We start from the raw sequence: 21,321 nt of genomic DNA, 5'->3' as shown, positions 1-21,321 counted from the left end.
TTATTAATTACAAACTCTACTCATAAATATGGTGGACTATCTTATATACTCTTGGAGAAGCTCAATTTGCATCTATAAAATGATCAAAAATAGAAACTGTGCCGGTGCGATATTGGAACAAGGATGAGTAGAAAATAGTTCGGTGAGCATTGTAAAGTAAATTTGATGAGTAAATATTCCGAAAATAGCTTTTCCACCATTGCGACCGCCATATTATTAGTTAAAAAAATATCGCCCATAGACCTTTCACGGGACGCTATTGTTTCCAAATATCCCAGCTGCAAAGGCGCGACCCGCCAGAGAAAAATGTAGCCTAACGCTATGCCTTGGCTTTATTGCCTTCCCAAAAAAAAAGAAACCGCACCTAGACGTGCAAGGAATACAGTCCTCTGTGGTGGTAAGCTACCCCGCACAATTGTAACACTACTCCTTGGAAAAAATCGTGCAGAAGGATGTGGAAAAAGAAATATCTGAGAAAGTTAGTTCTGAAAATCCTTAGCACTAAACGATATCCAAAAGTTTATAAAATAAAGGTACAACATGACAAATGGAAGGATAAATGGTTGTAGGAAGTTAAATTGTGAAATGCGAAGTTTTTTGGGGAAATTACCGGGTTTTTTACTTTACAATTATTTAAATATGCGTCAAAGAAAAATTACCACACAAAAATGTCATCGAGTTTCAACGAATAATTTACATCATTGCTATCAGAAAAGATTTTTTAATGGAATATAGTTTCAACTACGCTACAAGGGAGTCTAAATATCGCGATAAATTTTCAATGATGTTACATATAAGTATTCTTATAATTTTTATTCGATGCAACTGTTATTAAAGTAAATTATAGGTGGCCCTTATTTTAGCAGACTTTTATGAATTAGGTTCATTTTTACTACATAGGATATTGGTTACTTATGCATCTAAATTTGACACGATGGCGAAGTTAAAACTAACTAACTTACAAAATATGCCAAATAAAATAATATAAAAAAATATTTCGGTACCAACTGAGACAAAGTAATGGAGGAAAAGTAATTCGTAATAAATTCAAAACACTGACATCAAATGCCTAGCGGCAGCAGTTAAGATTTCATGATTTCGTGGGAAACACCGCGACGCTCTTAATCACTTTATGAGGGACTGATCGCAACGCTGAATAATTCCGCACCGTGAGAATATTCTGGAGCATCACGAAGAAATTTTCAAACGACGTCGGAACCCCCCGACGTGAGTTTAAGTGGATTTTCCAAGGACGCAGAGGATTTGAAGCTTTTGCGGGATTCCGTGGAGCTGGGCCGTCATGCATTTATAATGAATCGAATGAAACGCGTAGTGATGAACCTGTATACTTTCCGTGATTTCACCAAGGAGTCAGCTCGCCCGTGGCTAGTTCATTTGAGAGGGGATCCGGAGTTTCGCCCTTGTCCATTTCATTCGCGGTTCAAAGCACCCTCACTTCAATCACGGACTGACGACAAGCGCTCCACCGTTCTTCGTTCACCATCATTATCCATCCGACTGAGTCATGCTTTACATACCTCCCCATCCAAGTCATACCGCTTACCCAACAGACTTCTCTAATATAGGTGTAGAGTAAAAATAGTTAGGAGGGATTGGCGTCTCGTGCGATCTCCCGTCAGCATTAGGTCTAGCTAGTTCCCACTGAGCAATTTGATTTTCATGCCACTTGATTATGTGATACATTAATGACAATTATATCAAATAATATGTACTTGATTGATTAAAAACTATTGAAAATCTACATAATGTTTTAATTACTTCTACAATAACTTTATTCTTTCGTTGGAATACTTCCCGCAATTTACCTGACTCACGTTAAAATTTTCTTTCTTAAAGCTTTCCGAGGAATTTCAAAATTTAGATTTTAAGCATTATCATCTGCTAGCCCACCCGTACTACTTCATCTTTTATCTCTATTTTATGAGATACATGAGTACCATGGAAAGGTGGAATTTAAAGATTATTAAGATTACAATAACGATGCTTGTATCACTGATAGCCATTTTTAAGTTTAAATCTTTCCTCTTAATCCTATTACGTTAAACCTAAAACCCTTTCATTTTTTAACCTCTTCCATTAATATTTGAAGGATAAACCTTGTAAATAGCAAAGGCTAAAGGAAATATTACTGTAGACCATCAATAAAACGGAGTCGAAAAGCACAAAACAAGCAATTCTGCAATCATTCCGCACAGTAAATATTCCAACGTGGCAAATGAATCATTAAATCCTGCAGGGAGTGGAATACCAATAAATTTCATTCATCAAATATAAATTTCAATAGCATAAAAATTTTAGTCGGTAATTTTTATCTGACAAGATATCTATCAACATATCCTTCATAGCTCTTATATCACATTTTGTCGTGTTCCCTCGTTTGAGTCGAACCTGCGAAGTATGGAACTGATATTAGGTAAACCACGGTAAATACCCAATAATCCATTATTCTACGTAATATGACCCTATCAATATGCCTTAAATACCTACAACTAGTGTGGCACAATATATAATGATTCAAAAATATTACCTTAGCTTATTAGGAAAATTGACATTAAAATTAGATTTATTCAGCTTTTCTGGCAATTAATCCGTCAACACTGCGTAACATTTTTAGTGGGCTTCTTTTCCTCCTGAAAATACTTTTTTTTCTCAAAATTCAATGGACTTATTTTCTTACGGAAATATTTTTTTTCGAATCTCTAGTGACTGCGTTTTCTATCGATTCCTCTCAAGAAATTCGCAATGAGAACGCCAACCAAAAAAATATTCAAAATTTAAAACGATCGATGACAGCGAAATATCGAGTGAGGCACATCCTGGGCATCTCCACATCGGCGGTCTCTCATCTCCAGTGGCCCTACACGATTCTAATCCTTACCTTACCCATGTCTCTCTCTTTGGCCATCCTTCTCTTCCCACCAAAAACCCATCCCAAACTCCCGAAACCCACGTACACTGTCCTCTCTCGGAGTGCCTGCTTACCCCACCATCCCCTCCCCATCCCGCGAAGGACAAACCTAATTTCTGCCGTGAGCCCACACAATCAGAGCTGCTGCTCCTCCACGGACACAAGGAAGCTCTCGCGGCGTCGTCGGTCCATAGGGAAGGGCAAGGCCGCCCCACCTCCCTTCCACCACTACTAGGTGCTTTGCTGTTCACCATTCCGCGCTCGCTTCCTCGGCCGGCCTGCCGTAGCTAACACCACCGCCCTGAGTCCTTCCTCCGGTCCGCACGGGATTGAGTGGACTGAGGGAGAGGGGTGCGGAAAAGTAGGGGAGGGGTCTTACAGCCGGCCACCGCGGGATCGAGGGGGAGATTAGATTGCACGGTGGGTTGCAAACGGAAGTTCCGGTTTAGCGTGCGCGAAGAAAGGATTTAATAGGAACGTGGGAGGGATGGAATGGAGGATTCTCCGCTCCCCGCCCGAAAAAATAAAAGTGGATGTCTTGCTCGGACGGTTCCTCTCTCGGAGAGGTAATTAAAAGGTGCAAAAGCACACGAGGGCAGGGAAAAAATGGGACGGAAAGGAGGGCATGTCTCCGTGATGAAAATGCATTACCCACCACGCCCTTAGAAAATGTAAAAAAAAGGCAATTGTCCTCGGTTAGGGTACTCTACTAACTTGTAAGCCTTTACCTAGTTACTTAAGATAATTAATCGTAAAACTCGGAGACATAACTTATATTTGACAACAGTTGTGACCCAAAGATACTCAAAATTCATATTGCAAGACCTGTTGGTCCGCAGCCTTGTATCCGATAGTTATAATTCGTGAATAACTTATTTATTATAATAATTGTTCCCATGGTATGAAAACAAGGAGTCATAAGGAGGTTATCCCGTGACCATGGCGCCACATAGAGTTGCGGGTTAATTTTATTGACCACCCCAATGATGAAGTGCTACACTTATCCGTTTTCATACATAATCGAAGTGGCAGAACAACTGCATAAAAAATGTTTTAATACCTCACAAACTCAACTTGATAGTCTACATAAAATATTTATCGCTTGCAGCAATGAAATCTATGACATCTTTACAATAAATTCAAATATTAATGCAAAAAATTTCTCTGAATCGTGAGAAAGCTCATGAAAGGAAGGACATTATGAAAAGGATAAGATTCTAGCACAATTCTAGAGTCATTAGCTTTTGAGGCTAAAAATATAACCATATATTGCACATTCACGAATATTAGCTGGATAAAAAATAAATATGAAAAAAATATACAGACCTTCGCGGAAGTCATTGAGTAATAAACAATGCTATTTAAAAATAGAATAATGATAATAATAGTGCAGTTTATAGCTACTTTGTCAAGCAAAATAAAATTTTCGTACAGAACCGAAACATCTTAAGCACTAAAAGCTAGAGTGAAAATAGAGTGAGCTACAAACGAAAAGATTTTCAGTATTTTAATATATAAATAGAGCTGAGAGGGACTAACGCAATGTCTATAGTAGTGAAACATGGACGTTTACTGCAGCGGGTAAGTCATGGGTGGAAGCACGAAAATGATAAAAACGAATGAATTGACCAAATGATTGATGATTAAGCCCTAGGAGGGGGAGAGTGGGAGAGAAGAAAAGTATTCGAAAAATTTAAGAATAACAATCTAATCGATCGCTTCATAAGATGTGACGGGCTGCTAAAGACAAACTTAAATGAATGAGGGGCGAAGGAGACCTCAGATGAAACAATGGTACAGGTGATGAAGAATGTGAGATACAACCACCAATTCGATAAGAAAAAAATAGCCTAGGTGGGAATGGAGTATTGCTTTGCGTCAAATCAATCTTGGAATCGCTAACCAATTATGATGACTTGGGTGAAGTATTAAGTCCATAAATTCGAATTTCAGGCAGTTTCAAAAAACCTCTTTGATGAAATAAAGATATTCAGTAGATTTTTCCATAAATGACCATCACGTCAACTCACTATTCGCGAGAATAAATACGACATATCTGTCAAATAATTTATAGATGCATCGATGCCTCCATTAACTGGCGAAACACATTATCTACCATAAAAGTATGAAATCGGATGCTAAGATTACATTTCCATTCTTTCTCATGCCATAACACTAGACTAAAGGGGAAAACGTGTGCATCTCATTCACTGAAGGATAATTAGTTATAATGAAGCTAGAGGAATTGATTATAAAAATGGAAAACAGTAAGGTATCCCAGTAGCAAGCATATTGGTTACCTGCTTCAGAATATAATTATCTAATGGCTTTGAGATAGATACAAGATCTCGAGAACATTACGATAATTTTGCCTAGAAGAAAACAATATGCGAATAGAAAATTCTGCGTAGGAAGACTTTTCTGAATTGGCAGAAGAGTACCAAGGATTTAACTTTTTTTAATCTTCCAGATTTTGAAAAATATTTTTATTTATCCTTTCTGTATAAAAAATGTCATTTTTATACTTTCTCCACTAAGGATAGCTACCGAAATTCAGATTGAGAGCTCACATCCGCTAACGCGGTAAGATACGACCGTATACACGTAAAATGTGACGAATAACTTAACTCATATGCTATAAAACAAATGAAACGATAAGGGAACTGAAACTTTTAGGTACCTCAGCTCCCTTCTTGCACCAATACATGTCGGTCAATTAAGGAATTTATATGAACAATTCATCCTTAAATTGAAACAATAAATAATACTACATTAATTTTCTCCCATCAATGAGTGACGGCGTCGTACTAGCGCAAAATCCAAATAAATAGCTATCTTTACTAAATTCCACATCCTTAAAGGACATATTCTTTGCCGAAAATATCCGAAAAAGAAGAGTAAATATGTATTATGTTGCATAAAAAGGAAACATTTAGTGATTTTTATATTTAAAAAGTATATAACACTTCATCCAGTGGAAATTCTCTACACCATAATATTCAATCACTACTTTGATAAACGCCAGCCATTGTTCCAGAGCGTTACACTATTATGGCAGAAAAGGATTAAACTCGTTCGGCGATGAAAACATGGAAAGTTTCATTCATAAAAGGACCATTGCGCTTCTTTTTAAAGCATACATAAGCATAATCTAACGAAGAAGTTTTCGCTGGTGATGGTTTCATCTCTCCAATATTTTTCTCGAGTTTTCTTCCGCCTCAGGTGGCTTGTGGGCAGCAGTTTCGCTGTCTATCCTGCGAAGAGGTTACGTATCCTTCCTGAGAAAATTTTGCCCACAAGTCAACTGACACGATTGAAATCCCGAGAAATTGTATATCTCATACATAAGCATTAATAACCTTAAGTACAGAAAGTAGTGTACTTAACACATGTAAATATAAATTCAATTCCCAATAGCACCGTAAATAATGAATACCGACGTTGAGAAACTAATTTACACTCTTTCCTTCACAGGATTTGCCCACGGCCTACGAAATGTGAGACTAAGCATGCCCCCAGCAGTTGTAAGAAACTCTGAGATCGTCATTGTGTGCCATTACGACCTCGAAGACGATCACTTGTACACAGTGAAGTGGTACAGAGGCGGAAGGGAGTTCTTCAGGTACACGCCAATGGAAGATCCCCCAGTCAAGGTCTTCCCAATCCATGGTCTACATTTAGACGTGAGTACCCAATTTATTTACAGATGAGATATAATCAGTGATGATACCAATATATGCTTAAAATTCATCAGAACTTACATTTAGTGACAGTTTGCAGTTTGAGAAAAAATAAATAAATGTTGTCTATGAATTATTAATTTCTTCTGTTAATTGGCGTCCAATTTTTAACATTTATGTTTTAAGTTTAATTTACACAAGCTTATAATAATAATCGTCTAATCCTTAACTATACAGTCGATTAATTCGCTAAAAATAATTCATGTTTATCGAATCGGATTGATAGCAGTAATTTCTAAGAAACCATAAAAAAACGAACTGTCTTAGCGTATTAAATGGCTACTTTTTTCAACTCACTCACTGGAAAAGTAAAAGCGAAACTAATAGAAGACCGAAAAAAGGAATAAATCGACCCAATTAAACGCTTCCCAAAAACTTTTTTTTTCGCTTTCTATACGCTTCGCTATTACGTTGGCGCAAAAGCAGCTGAAGTTTAAAGAAAGAGGCTGGGGAGCCCGAACAAGAATGGGATGGGAAGGGATTCAATACAATGGCATTACCAGAAGTTTTCCTTTCCAAATTTAGGTACAGAGTTGCTCATTTATTTTAAAAACGAAATTACTGTGAATGCTTTTGGCTAATTGATGTAATGACAATTTTAATCGCAATCTTAATGGCTTTGAAGATAAAATTTATAAATTATCCTGTGAATCAACTGTAATCGTATGCATAGTTATGGCATTATCGAATAAGGAAGAACTAAATGATGCAAAATCTAATTCAGAAATACTTGGTACAAACGGCAAATCTTTTGAGTGTGCCCTTGGGACGATCCCTACCTTTTATATGGCTTCCAGTCCATTCCAGCTTTGTCACAACTCCAGGTTTCAACGACGATTCGAGTCCATTCGTCACCTTGAATCCATAGACTACAACTTCAGCTTTTAAAATCCTAATTCTTCACACATGGGAGCCACTGGCCAAGGGCTCAAAACCAGAAGTCAAAACTCGTAGATTGCCGATGTTGCCTAAGTCCACCAATGGAAATGCTATATCTTCATCCTGCGGAATAATTTTACCATGAGGTACCGGAAATAATATCATTGAAAACCAATATGAATTAAGGCTAATGTAAACAAATTACACATTAACTAATGGGAGGCAAATGGGACATAAGTTACCATGACAAGACAAAAAAAACTCCCTTTGAGTATACCTGACCAGCAGAAAAAATCTTTGATTAATTATTTTTTAACGCTTACGAGCATAAAAATAAATAAAAAGTTTCAATACGTAAATAGTAAAGAGGAAGGGGAATGTGAGGTCAGCAAATGATTCAGTTTTATCACAGTAACATTAAATAACAAACGGAACGCTTGCATATATAATATTTTCATGTGAAAACAGAATCAGCACAAAGAATAATATATCAAGGCAAATGTATACCAGGGTTAATTCAAAGAATGGAATTCGTAAGAAGATAAAATAGGACATAAAACATATATTATGAGCGTGACTAAAAATAATATAGCTTCAAAGCTCCCCTAGTGATTCTAAGAATTTAACTAGTAACGTTTAAATGCACCCTCTAGGAATACCTATACTTGAACAAAGATTCGCTGATTTGATCACTCATTTCATCGATGACTTTTTTGTAAAACGAAAAATGAAATTTGAAGCTAAAAATTAATGAATATATAATTATAAGTTTCACATAATTGCTAGGCTAGATATGGTATCCCATTTTCTTTGCATAGAGGTTTCGACTGATAGTGAATCAAAAGGCAAATTTGATGAACGTTTTTCTAGAGAGAAGTCATTTATCCTTATCTCCATAAGTACAATTATACCCCCACGCATATCGGTAATCAATGCTAAATTATCATTGATAATTTCAGCGAAGTAACTTTGAACTCAAATTCTCTGCCGGTGAAAAATAATTATTATATTAATAAGCACATGATTAATTATTTTTTAACAAATCTACAATTAATCAAATGCATTATGTATTTTTTAAATGGTTCATAAAAATCACGTAACTATTATCCCAGAGTCAAAATATATTCACAAATAGAATGCTCTTCAGAGAATAGAGTGCCCTCAATTCGACAGCATTTCCTACATTCCAGGAGAAAGTTATATGTAGTTCTTGTGCATTAAAAATCAAGGCGATCGCAAATTTTTGAGTATAGTTATCGAAAAGTGATTAACAAGATCGAACTACATTCATAAAATATTAGGAAGTCGTGGGGGAATTGAGGAGTTGAGCAGCGAGAGAAAATCACTGCACGTAGACTTTAGTCACGATCCGCATTTGCCGAAAATTTTCAGCCTTAAATAAAAAAGAAACTCGGCAAACTTTCAAATGAAACTTTCATGCAGAGAATTTTTTTCTTTTTTTTTTGAGCCGAAGAGCAGCCTTTGCGTAAAGGTGCTTATCGATATCTCCCATGATCCAAAGAAGTTCCTCATTTTTACCCCGGCGACAGAAACTAGAGCACATAAAAGCCTTCGTTTTTACGTTCCCTTCTTCAGACTGGATTTTTTTCGCGTTCTAGATGATGGGGCTAACACGAGCCGAATTTAATCCCTACGGGAAACAGAAAAATTTTTCTCCAACGTACCTACTACCATGATGAAGCAACGAGAAAGAGGATATTGGCATTCACATACACCATTCCGAAAACTTCTCTCTTCCCTGCCTCTTTTGAGAGGAGCCGGGCATGACACTTGAGAATCTTCCAGATACGACTCCCATGAAAAGGTAAAGATAGACGATAAAATGAGCTTCGGTCAAAGGCATTATCGAATGTGAAACGAAGGTTCTGTAATAGAGTAAGACTGGCAGCAGAATCCTCAAGGATCATCGTAAGATATGTTGAACCCGTCTTCTTCTGCATGATTTCCAGCTAATATTTACCAAAGAGTATGATCTTGCGTGTATTTAAGTATATGAAGGAGTGGATGATTGTGACGACATGCATTAAAAATATGAGAATTATTAGTATTTTTAGCGCTAAATATGTAGTCATTTACTCAAATAACGTTTTGTCATTTTCCTAAAAAATAATTACTATTTATGATCTTTGTATTTGGAAATTTTTAAAATATATAGTTTTTTCAAGCTTTTTTTAATAATCATTCAATGGATTGTTGAAGATCTTTAGTGGATATCATGCAAATAAGTAAAAGAAGTCACAAAATAACATATATTAAAAATGATCGGCTTCGAAAAATTGAATATGAATTTTAGGAAATAGCGTGAATAAAACAAAAATTTGATAATTAAAAACTAGCAAGCCAAGATCCCCCCGCGGATGATGCAAACTGTATTCGAATACGGTCGGATGTAACATTTTGGAAAATTGCCATAATCGTAAATCGTAAAAAAAATGTTATCGGCTAATTTTTGTTATCTCACATCAAAGATTTCTAAGCTTGTCCATCGCAGCGCGGTCCAATACTTCCCTTTTGGATCCTTCAGCAAAGTTTCATACGTCGAATTCAGAAAGTACTATGCTTAATTTTGAACTTCAACAGGAATGTAGTATTTTCAATCTAAACTTGAAACACTAGAAATATGCCGCCCTAAAGAAATAGCCGATATCAGAGAACTGATACGAGTAAAATGGATTCATTCGTATGATTTTTGAAGATTCTGTTGCAATGTAGCCCTTGAATTTTTACTCCGTAAAATTGCATGCCATGACCATATATGAAGGAAGAACGCATTACTGACTTAAATCGTGGCTCTAGATAGCTATATCGGTTGTAGCAAACAAATTTTCATATTAATCTGAACTTTGCATGTAGGTCATGGCAGTATTATATATGGCTATTAATACCAGTCACATGATACATTTCCCCCATTACACAAAACGATGTAGCAAACCCATATTCACCTGAGCTCCCTTAGAATTGCATTACGGCACTATATGTGCTGCCATTCTGTTTGTCCCTCAACAACCGCAAGCGTGCCTCAGAACATTAGCGCTGATAATCGGCGAGCCTTGTCAACTTGAGGCCAACTTGAGCCGAATGAGAACAGGATGCGCATAGACAACCCGCGTCCAGACACAGTGTCCCACGTCTTATTAGGATCCCGAGGCGTCATCCATGAGCTAAAGCAGAAAATATTCGCATGGACTGAGGGGCCAACGTCCGCCGAGTTCACAATACGGAGTAACTATTCTGGTCCTTAATAAAATAAGCACGAGTTGAACGAGGTCACAAGAGGCATCGATATTTAGGAGGGGGCGCGAGAAATACGCCCCTCTGTTCGCCACTTGACCCCACTTATCAACCCTCCCCCGGCAACCAACCATTCGACCACCCACTCACCCCTGATTAATGCCAAATGCATATTCATCGCGAGGCCACAGCTTTTAAAAGCGGAAAGTTAACGCTAAGTGCTCTGCCTTCAATACAACGCGTGGAAAAATATCGCGGAACAAAGGCTTTTTTTTTTACTTCCCCAAACATGAATAATTACAGCAAGAAAACGCGTGAAAGTACTGGAAAAAATCAATTCGGGAACAGATGCTAGGAAAGTGCATATTCGAGTGACAAAAAACATATTGCTATATACATCGATACACTCCTTATTTGCATCACCCAGAATAGTTAGCGGGTGCAGCTATATAATTTTATTGCCCCAGCATATAAGTAGGAAACATTGAGTGCAAAATGGTCAGAGTCTACGATGCTAAAAATCCAGATAAGTATAAGTGGGAACAATGAATTAGATCAGAGAAATTCTAACCTCCTATAAGCTACGTAATGTCATTACTATCTTTTAACATTAAAGCGTGTTACCCTCTAACAAATACAAATACTCTTCCATTTTATCTTCAAGAGCTGCAATCGAAAAAGATTTGAATGCAACCGTTAATAAAGTCATAACAGGCTTCGTGTTTGATAAAAATAAACCTCACTCAAATCATTTAATGTCATAATGATGAAGATCAGGGTGACAGCGAAAAATAATGAATTTTCGGGAGTGGTAATATCATAGATTGAGGAATTTAAAAAAAAAAACAAGATAAGATTGCCGCATATAATTTCGTATCGTTGATGAGATTATTGATCAAAATAAAATATTTTTGTTATTACCATATTAATGTGACCTATTAAGCATTTAAACTAATTGAAACCAGGAAGTAGTAGTTTTTTAAGACACAACACTTAACTTTCTTTTAGAGCGCTTATTGGTGAAAATGAACCCATTACAGTTAGTTTGTTAATTCGAAATAACAAATACTCTTAAATATCTTAAAGGAGATGCTGTTGACGTAGATAAAGTGAACTAACTTGGAATGAAAAATTTCAAAGAAGTTTTGATAACTCTTGGTATAGATAGTCATATTTTAAGATTTGGTCACTTCCGCAGTTGAAAGACAAAATTATTTTAATTTTTGAGGCTACATTAAGTTACAAAATTGACAGGGACTAATGAAGTGAAAGGTCCTAGTCTTTCCATGGGTATACAGATAATTTCAGTGAATTTCTAGAAAAGACGTTGAATTTTTTCATGGCCACCCTCTTGGAGTCATTTAAAACCCCGTCGTAGTTTTGAACGGCAGCAATATTTCGATGATGTAATGAGGGGTTGAGGACAAAAATGACGAATTGATAAGTCACCTAGGAAAAACCTATTTTACTCGTATTATAAAAACTATACTCTTACTGAGAAAATAAGAAACTCCAAGTGAATTACGACCGATGATATTGGTACAGCACCTAAATCATGGCACGTCAACTTTTAAAGAGACCAAAAAATGATCTTCCGTATAAATGGCAAGAAAACTCGAAGAACACTCTTGCTAGTCAAAGTCATTTCATTAAAAATCTCCTAATGGCTCCTATTGGTTTGTAAAGTCTAAAAACCTGGGAATATAGTAAGAAAGTAAAGATCTCAACTTGATAACTCAGTGATGCACCAGAACTTACAAAAACATATGATTACGTTATTGTATTTAAACAAAAGGTAATTTATTCAAGGAAATAATCGCAAAATAGTCAGAGGCGTACCTACCTTTACGATGCCATTCATAAGTGTACGCATAGAGAGAATGACGGTACGGCGGAAATATCTCATTTCCCTGTCCAATCGCAGTCAAAAAAAAATATATTTACCCTTTGTCAAAAAAAGTAGCTGATACCAATTCGGCAATGCTTTGCAAAAAACTTTCATGACCCAACGTAATTAAACATTTCCTCAAAACGCTGAACTATGATTGCACTTTTAAGGAACACGGTGAATGAGGTCACATTTCCAATTTATCCGGTCACAAGTATTGAAAAATTAGAGAAAGAAACGGTGGGCTAGTAGTTCATAAAACGTTGAGTACATAATATGCACTCGTGTCTTCGCAGGTAAAGAGTATACATCATTTTTTTATTAAACCTTGGAACAAACGAGATCTCCGCCTTTTTTGCGACCAGAATACGGTACTGGGTATCGTTCTTAAGGCTTAACACGTACCCCCGTATTTCAAGCGACCCTCCTCAACTTATCAACCACAAAACAGTAACCGTTTTATCTCCGAATCCTCGCAACCTTTTGCTTGCTTGCTTGCTTCCTCCCGGGGCTTTAAAAACTTTTCCATCGCTGCCCCGCTCCCTATCCAATGAGAAGGCAGAGGGATCTGAAAATAAACGGCCGGGTGCTAACTGAAAAAGTTGATTTACGACATCACCTTCATACGTCGCGATTCTTAAGAGAGAAGGGAGGCAGTTGGGTACTAAAAAAATTGTTTCCCGTATAACGGCATCGATGACCGTTTTCACGTCGCGACCCCATGCTTAGATTCCGGGAGAGAACTGCGGTAAAACGAAATGAGTTCATTCTCTCCACGGCCGCCCATAGAAATGAGTATTTTTCTCGTCCAATTTCAACCGCAAGGTCCACGCTCGGGGAGGTCCAATAGCACGGGATTCATACTCCTCCCCAGGTTTTAGGAGTATATTTTTTTATAAAAATAGGATATATGGATAGGAGCGCACGCAATTTATCAATACTGTTTGCATAAGTGAGCTAGAGTAGTTTAGTAAACAACCCAAAGAGAGACGTGCGGAACATTTGGTAAGATTAACGCGGTACTGAAAGCAATTCGTATTTCCACTGCACACGAGCGCTACGCACTGGAAACGTATTTCCATTCACGCTCCTCTTTTTTTGCTACCCACAGCTTGGCGGCACTGGATGACTTATAGGATGCGCGTGGGTTCCCGTACAGATTTTAAAGTACACGTGTAATTAAACGGCATTATTTTTTTCACCATATTGTTTTGGACACTGAGATACAGAGTCCTATTAAGCTAAGCCATAAAAAAGCTTAGCCGACACAAAAAATAAGGTCTTTCTATGGTAGAAGAGATTTTATCGAAACTTCAAGTTCTTCAGGGTACATTGGTGCACCACTAAAAAAAAAAAAGATACCGTCAGAGAGCAAAAACTGCCATGAATTTATGTAACGAGACTTGAAAAAATTGTACTTTATTAATTTCGGCCATCAGCGCAATTTGGGTGGAAAACCAAAGACATAAAATGTGGAATATATTAAAGCACCACATTTTCCAAGACTGTAAAGATAGAATCAGGAAAATGAGTTTGGAACCAAAATAAAACGCCCTAGCATTATTAAACATAGATGATAGCGAAGGTACAACACAGAGAAAAAACCAATATCCATGAAAATGAGAATCGGGACTTCATTCAACTATTGTTTTTCCAGATGTTGACGCTGTTGAATGGTATCGTAATATAAATAGTGGCCATTACGAAGTTGCATAAATTGTTACGGCACGTGATCATAATAAAACTAGAACAAAAATGACACAAAAATATGAGGAATAAAAAAAACTTAGCAAAAGCTTACAATTCAGCTGCCTTTACAGAACCCTCTCCAAATTATTGACCCAGTACCATGGCATCACTTTATTTCGTTCCTGAATAAACTTTTCAATAAAGCTTGACTCACATTGCTTACTGCTGTCTTCTAAGTAACACAAAATAAACATCATTCCGATTGCTCATATTATTGATGGAACAATCATTACCACGAAATCCGTGTCAGGGCCTCGATAAAATTTTGAAAAAAAAAACAGTAAATTTGCAATAACTTTCCTCCCATAGTAAGGAAAGAAAGCATCATGGGAAGGATTATAAAAAACCGTATTCTTTCGATAATAAAACTTCGTAATTTTAGAAAAATAGCTATATCGACAATAAATATTACCAAAACATACGTATCACAACATGGGAGCTACGAGAACGTGCTACACGGACAAATGCAAGGGACGCTTCCACGAGTAAACATTGACCAGAAGCACTAAAGCCTTGCTTTGCAAGCGGGCATTTATCGAGCTCCGAGGAATACACCTCCCATGGTGGTAGTACTAATCGAAAATACCCCGACAAGAATACTGCGTCTTCTTTTTCACTTTGTGCGTGCGTGAGTGAGAGAGAAATGATATAAACATGACCCATTTCTTTTCAGCAGAGCAGATAAAAGGACGACCGTAGGAAAATACCTATGCACACAACAGGCCATCTTCCGAGAACACCTCAAACGTTTATTCCCTGATGAAACTAGACCTCGTATCGACCTATATTTTAACAACGCCGGTCACACAACACCGGTTGGGGGGAAGTAGGTAGGTACTCCGCTGCAGGGGATTGCGGATACGAATTACATCCGGGAGAAAGGAGAGGAAATGGAGGGAGAGAAAGATGATTCAAGCTAAACAAGTAAGACGCTCTAGTTTCCAAGACAGTGGATTAGATCAAGGAAAAAATGGACTACGGATAATAAGTACGAGGGTCCGACAAGTGAAAATAAAAAAAAGCTATAAACCTAACGTTTTTTGAAGGCGGTGGCAGTCACAGGAATTTCGTTCGGCGAGGTGTCCAAAACCAGGCGGGGAAAATTTTGAAAAACAGGTTACTAAGTCGAGGGTTTAAACTAATTTTAATACTTTTCATAATCGAAAAAAACTTCATAAATTTACAATATATTTCTTCAAAAAATTATTTTTCAATATATTTTTATTTTATGAAGGAAAGTAATTGTGTCTTCATATTTCGGGAGGGGTCCGGACCCCCTCCCCCTGGCTACGCCACTGGAGGCAGACTCAGGGGTTGAAACTTTGGGACCAATCATCCAATACCACACCTGGTGAGAAACCCGATAAATATTCCTACAAACTATACGCCGGGAAAAACTAAAATTCTACATATAACGGTTTTTTTCCTAAAATAATGACAGAGTTCTATGTTAGCCATGCCAGTGAATAAGGAAATTAGCACGATGCACGGGATATAATGTAATTGAATTTATTTCGTGAAAAACAATCAATATTGTCATTTCACCCCCGCTAAGGTGGGATTTAAAAAAATCACTTGCCATCACCTCTGTAATAATGAAGTGCCCAAACACTATGTTACAATCTACTCAGTAAATTCATTGTTATTGGATCTAACACGCAAAATCTATTTGTACTTTTTCCATTCATTCTTTTTTTATCATTCCAAAAATTACTGAGATAAAACAACCTGGAAATTCCCAACGTGGTAACAGGAATAAACGGAAAAAATAGAAGGCAAGAAAATTTTTGATTTATAGGATACCAAAGAAAAGGACATTCAAAAATTCGGCACATATAATTAGTAGAAAAAAAATTTGGGGAGGATAATGATTGAGGTAGGGAATAAATCCTGATGAAGTCAAACTAATTGCAATTTCTGTTAGTGGGTTTAATAAAAGAGGGACAAAAAATTAACGAAGTTTCAGCTTCAAAGCCAGAATACTCGTAAAAGAAGGAAATGCAGTTTTAATTAACAGACAGGGCTCAAATAGTTTAATGATAGTTTAGAAAAAAAAGCCTAATTCACGGTTTCAATTAGAATGACGCATCTACGATAAAATGCCATTATTTAAACGGAAACCGTGACAAAGAATTTATTTTCTTTCCAATCGGTAATGGCAAATGAAATCACCACTAAGCCTAAATTAATTAACTTGTTCCCGCTTCATTTCTAAAGTGTATCATCACCACTGAACGTAAAATAATTATAATTTCCAAGTTACGTAACAGTAACATAATAATAAGCATGTTTACATTAACTCATAACAATTTCTCTGCATGCGTCATTGTTATTTTCAGGAACAAATGTTTTGTGATTAAATGACGTTAATCAATAAGGATAGTTTAAAAAAATTTAAAATATCGATGACTTAAGTTTTTATGCAATATTATTTAGGTTCAACAACCCTGATCAATCTTGAACGATTTTAATCGGATATACACCCACGCATTTTCTCTCACAAAGGGAACAGTGATATTAAATATTTACACGCAAGGGAGATGATTAATTTTGGTAAGAGAGAGATGGACAGACAACATTTCCACAAAAGGTTAACAAGTAATCATAAGTATTTCACAGCCATTAATGCTAATCATTACTCGATGTATACCGTCCAAAGTAATATGTATTAATATCTTTTTTCGTATTTCTAATTACTATTAGCATCGGAATATTTACTTCATGGAAATTTTACTGGTAGAACAAATATACAGCAAAAAGAAAACCAAGTGTCCACACTATCATTCTCTGGTAGACGTAACTCATACATTCATTTATCTTAAATTTAGCCAATACGTAACAGACAAAGAGTTGAAGACTCAAGTGGATGAGTTAGTGCTAATTAATGACAAAATTCTTCATGAATAATTAAGTTTCTATGATACGATTAAATAAGATTTAAAATCTAGTGGTAACTAAGGAATAACGTAAGATTAATAACGATAACATACGAAGGATACGAAGTGATGTAATCATTTGCAGGATGCAGGGAAACTATGGCGAGACTGCAGTGAGAAATGACCGAGATATGATTGTCCTGGAGCTTGGTTGGCGAAGGATTATCAAACGCCATAGCGATTTTTAAAAATCAGTAATCCGTGCCCAGGATTATCCTCCAACAACAGTGATACAAGTGGTAAAAACATCCTTCCTAGATTTCAATGGAAGCAAATATGAGCATGAGCACTAAAAAGTCAAGGGCGGACAAGATATACCCAAAGGTAGGAACCGAAATTTAGACGTAATCCCCGTAGAGACTTGGGACTGCGTTATCGGCAAAACCGGTACTGGCTTGCTCATACAAATATTAACACCAGTGCTAGCAAAACCTGTAGTGATACCCTATTGAGTTGAATATCAACTCATTGAAATCTCAGCATCGTTTTTACATTCATTATTAATAGTCAAGATTCTTTGGATACTACAATGTCCAATCAATATTTTGTGCCATTTATTTCTGTTTTAATTCAGATCAAGTGGGTTCACTAGATCCGTCCTGATCAGATTGGTCCTGTAAAGTCAAATGTAAACAACATGAACTAATTATTTTATGAATAAAAAGCTGCATTTATTAAAATACTTATGGATACTTTCAAATTTTTCTCTGACTTGGTTGATAGTTCTAATCTATTATTAAATTCCCTAAACTTTACCTCTCCTCATTTACCAATATTCCTGACCTATTCCCATAAAATCGCCTATTATTAGAATACTGTTTAAAATTTAATAAAATTTTCGTAAAACTTGGAAAATATTGAAATGAAAATTCGGTACTTCCATCTTATCCTGCCTATGTATGCACTTCCGTAATGTCTTTCTGGTAAATGATAGCATAGAGGGTTCTTATTTATTTAAATGCCCAGATGCGTAATTCTAAGAGTCGAAGTAATAACAATTACATCAGAATGTTCCACCAGTTGGTGAGGTATGCTCCATGCATTTAAGCAATGACAATAATTTTTAATTGGTGAATTAAAGGGAAGGCAAGTCTGAAAAATAAACTCATCACAGCACTAGCTAGATTTTCCTCGGCACACTTTTATTTTAAATCGCCTCATGGAAAATTCTTACAAATCAGATGATCCTCGAAATAAAAATTATTTCGCTTCCATTTTTTCACTGTGGGTCCTGTTTTGAAGTCGACTGAAACGCATCATACTTGTGATTTTCCATTCAGCCTCTTGCATACCTTAACAGAGATCATTTCAAAACACTAGCACGGCGAATCAAGTCAATATTTGGAGAGTAATTGCAATACGATTGGAAAGTCAATAATTAATATCTTCATTGTCCTCTTCAGTGAATCTGATTGAAATCAAATCCTTTCAAAATATCAATTTTGCGAAGCAGGCGGAACACATTACGTTGGCTTAATTTAGGTAATTACCGCTTCTTATCCAATATATACCAACAATTCCGGCAATTCTTAGGGGAATGGTTAGAATTTTCATAACGGCAGAAATTGTGGCATACTTAAAATCAAAGCTAAGTTTTTAATAAAAGAAGCCCTTAAAAATAATTCCATTTAGCAATCTAGCTATATCAAAAAGTAAACTGCTTTCGGGTTACTCGCATAAATGATTTTTAGAAGGTTTCATATTTCTATAGATATCCAATAGACACAAAGACTAACCCACCATCAAACACTCGCCAAATTTACAAACTATACAAATTTATGGCCTGATTACTTTTTCTGTGATATAAAATTGTTGAGTATGTAAGGAGATCCATCTGGTCCATCTTTCCATCATGAATTCTCTACTTTATCAGGACGTTCATTTATTTAATTAAAACAAAAGCTTACAGAAATATTCAAGACCAAACACCACGAAAAGTGAATTAAATAGTTAGTGAGAGAAGAGAGTTAGAGAGAGGGAGAAATTTTTGGATTAAAAATTCTACATGCTAAATAATGTGGCTCTAAGTTCATTCCTTTCAAAGACGCACTTTTTAAAAGTAATATTTAGCTGCAATTACTCGCATTAATTAAGAACAAACACAAGAGAGTCCACGTGTTAGTTACGTAACATATACAGTACTATGTGAATGCTAAGCTATTGTTTTACATGTTTTAATGCATACGTTAGGGAGATACTACAGCGGTATCGTAAATTAATTAAATGCACCATATTAAATCATGAGATAAATATCATTTTAATTCAAGAATAAAGTGGATAATCTTTAGTTATTTGCGCGATTCGCAAATAACTAAAGGTTATCCACTCAAGTCCATACTAAAAAAAGACTACTCATCCGTTATATTCTATCCAAAATGATTCCGTTGCTCCACAATCACTGCGGGGTACTAATAATTTTGAGTTTTTTTAAGGGAAATTGCGATGGCACCCGGAGTCCAGCATGACTTATTTACCTTATCTCCCTGAAATCTAGCAATGCTTCAAATCGTGATACCTACACATTTTCAACTGATTGTGAGACGACGTTAATGAGAACAAGAATTATCTTGGATGGTCACCGTGTCGTTTGTATGGTCGTTCAATCGATAAGATAGCTTTAGAGGTAATATTGCCATGGAAACGACGGAAGTAATAAACATAAAATACACCGACTCAAAAAACTTAAAATGCCTAACTAAAACGTTTTCCTCGGTTAGTACAAAGTTTTCACAACCAAATGACTAATATTTAAGTCATTCTAAGAAAATGTCTAGTTTTTTAAGTAAAAAAAAACAAGTAAAACAACAGAGAATATGAAGGTGTCTCACACAAGAGACCAGAAAAGGCCTAAATGCTCGAGCTCGCTTGCCCGAGAGGATCAACCCAGCGAGGCAGATTTGGCTGGAGCCCTGGGGAGTTTTGCTCAGATGGTAATGGACTTGTCCGTCAAAAAACATGGGTCTTGGCTAAAATTAAATGGCATACTATTCTAATTGCATACTGTTGTGTCTTACAACTCATGGTATACCCAAAAACTCGTAAATATCGGCATGCCTTCATTCAGACCTTAAGGATAATCTTTAAAGCTGTTCCAGGCGATGTAATCGAGCCTATCGAAAAGTTCTGGTCTTCAAACGCTCAAAAAGGCGTATTATACTTAGGAGGTTAGAGTCACCCTACAGACCATTATAGTAACTCTATTATATTAACACGTATGTCTCCGGTTACCTCCTTGTATAGATAGCGATGGTAGAGAAAATTTGCGCTCACGGTAAAAGTGAGCGGCGAACCGAGCGAAATATTTTATGGAACCGACGTGGGTGAATCACCTTGAATGGCGTAGGCGTCTTCGAAACTAAAAAGAAAGTGGGCTTAAGACGGGAAAACACCCTTCACCATGAGCAACGACGTACTCGAGATGGTGCTATTTCCCGACTGGCTGTAATTAAAGAATGGGCATGCAACACGCATAGATTCATATTTAATCGACCACGATTGAGACTATATCGAGCAATGTACTACCAATATGCGTCGCAAACAGGATCAATACGGAAAAGAAAGACCTACATCGACTTAGTTGACTCACTTGTTTTCTTAAATTTAAAACTTATTGTTAGTAACAAAAAATATAAGTTGTGAAAATCTATCCCTAACAAAAAAAATTTTGGTTTTTTTTTATTTTAGTTTAGTCCAGTTTGTTTTTAAGATAATACGACCGCCATTTCCAAGGAAACTTAATAGGTATGTCAATATAGGAATCACAATGTTACGCACTGCTTCCTTGAAAAAGTTTAAAATTCTAACTACCCCGCAAGACGTACACTCTGATAATTCACCCAGGTTAGGAAGCACTGATCGCACAGATCCAATCAAGGCCGGTGTAAAAGAAAACCGCCGCAAAAATATTAACGCGATCCTCTCATCGTGTATGCAGACACCGGTGAGCTG

The 21,321-nt window shown here is 36.5% G+C and overlaps 1 protein-coding gene across 1 annotated transcript in view; it reads left to right on the top strand.

The window, feature by feature from the left end:
• LOC124157390 overlaps positions 1-21,321 on the top strand; it is a 718,161-nt gene that overhangs the window by 519,851 nt on the left and 176,989 nt on the right. The window contains exon 2 of the mRNA XM_046532066.1: positions 6,404-6,612. Within this exon, the coding sequence (XP_046388022.1) occupies positions 6,404-6,612 (209 nt within the window). The remainder of the gene's footprint in view (positions 1-6,403; positions 6,613-21,321) is intronic.

This window comes from Ischnura elegans, chromosome 4 (genome assembly GCF_921293095.1).
Source record: "Ischnura elegans chromosome 4, ioIscEleg1.1, whole genome shotgun sequence".
In the NCBI taxonomy this organism is placed as follows: domain Eukaryota; kingdom Metazoa; phylum Arthropoda; class Insecta; order Odonata; family Coenagrionidae; genus Ischnura; species Ischnura elegans.
Note: the sequence above shows the minus strand (reverse complement) of the source record. Positions and strands in the feature narration are given on the sequence as shown.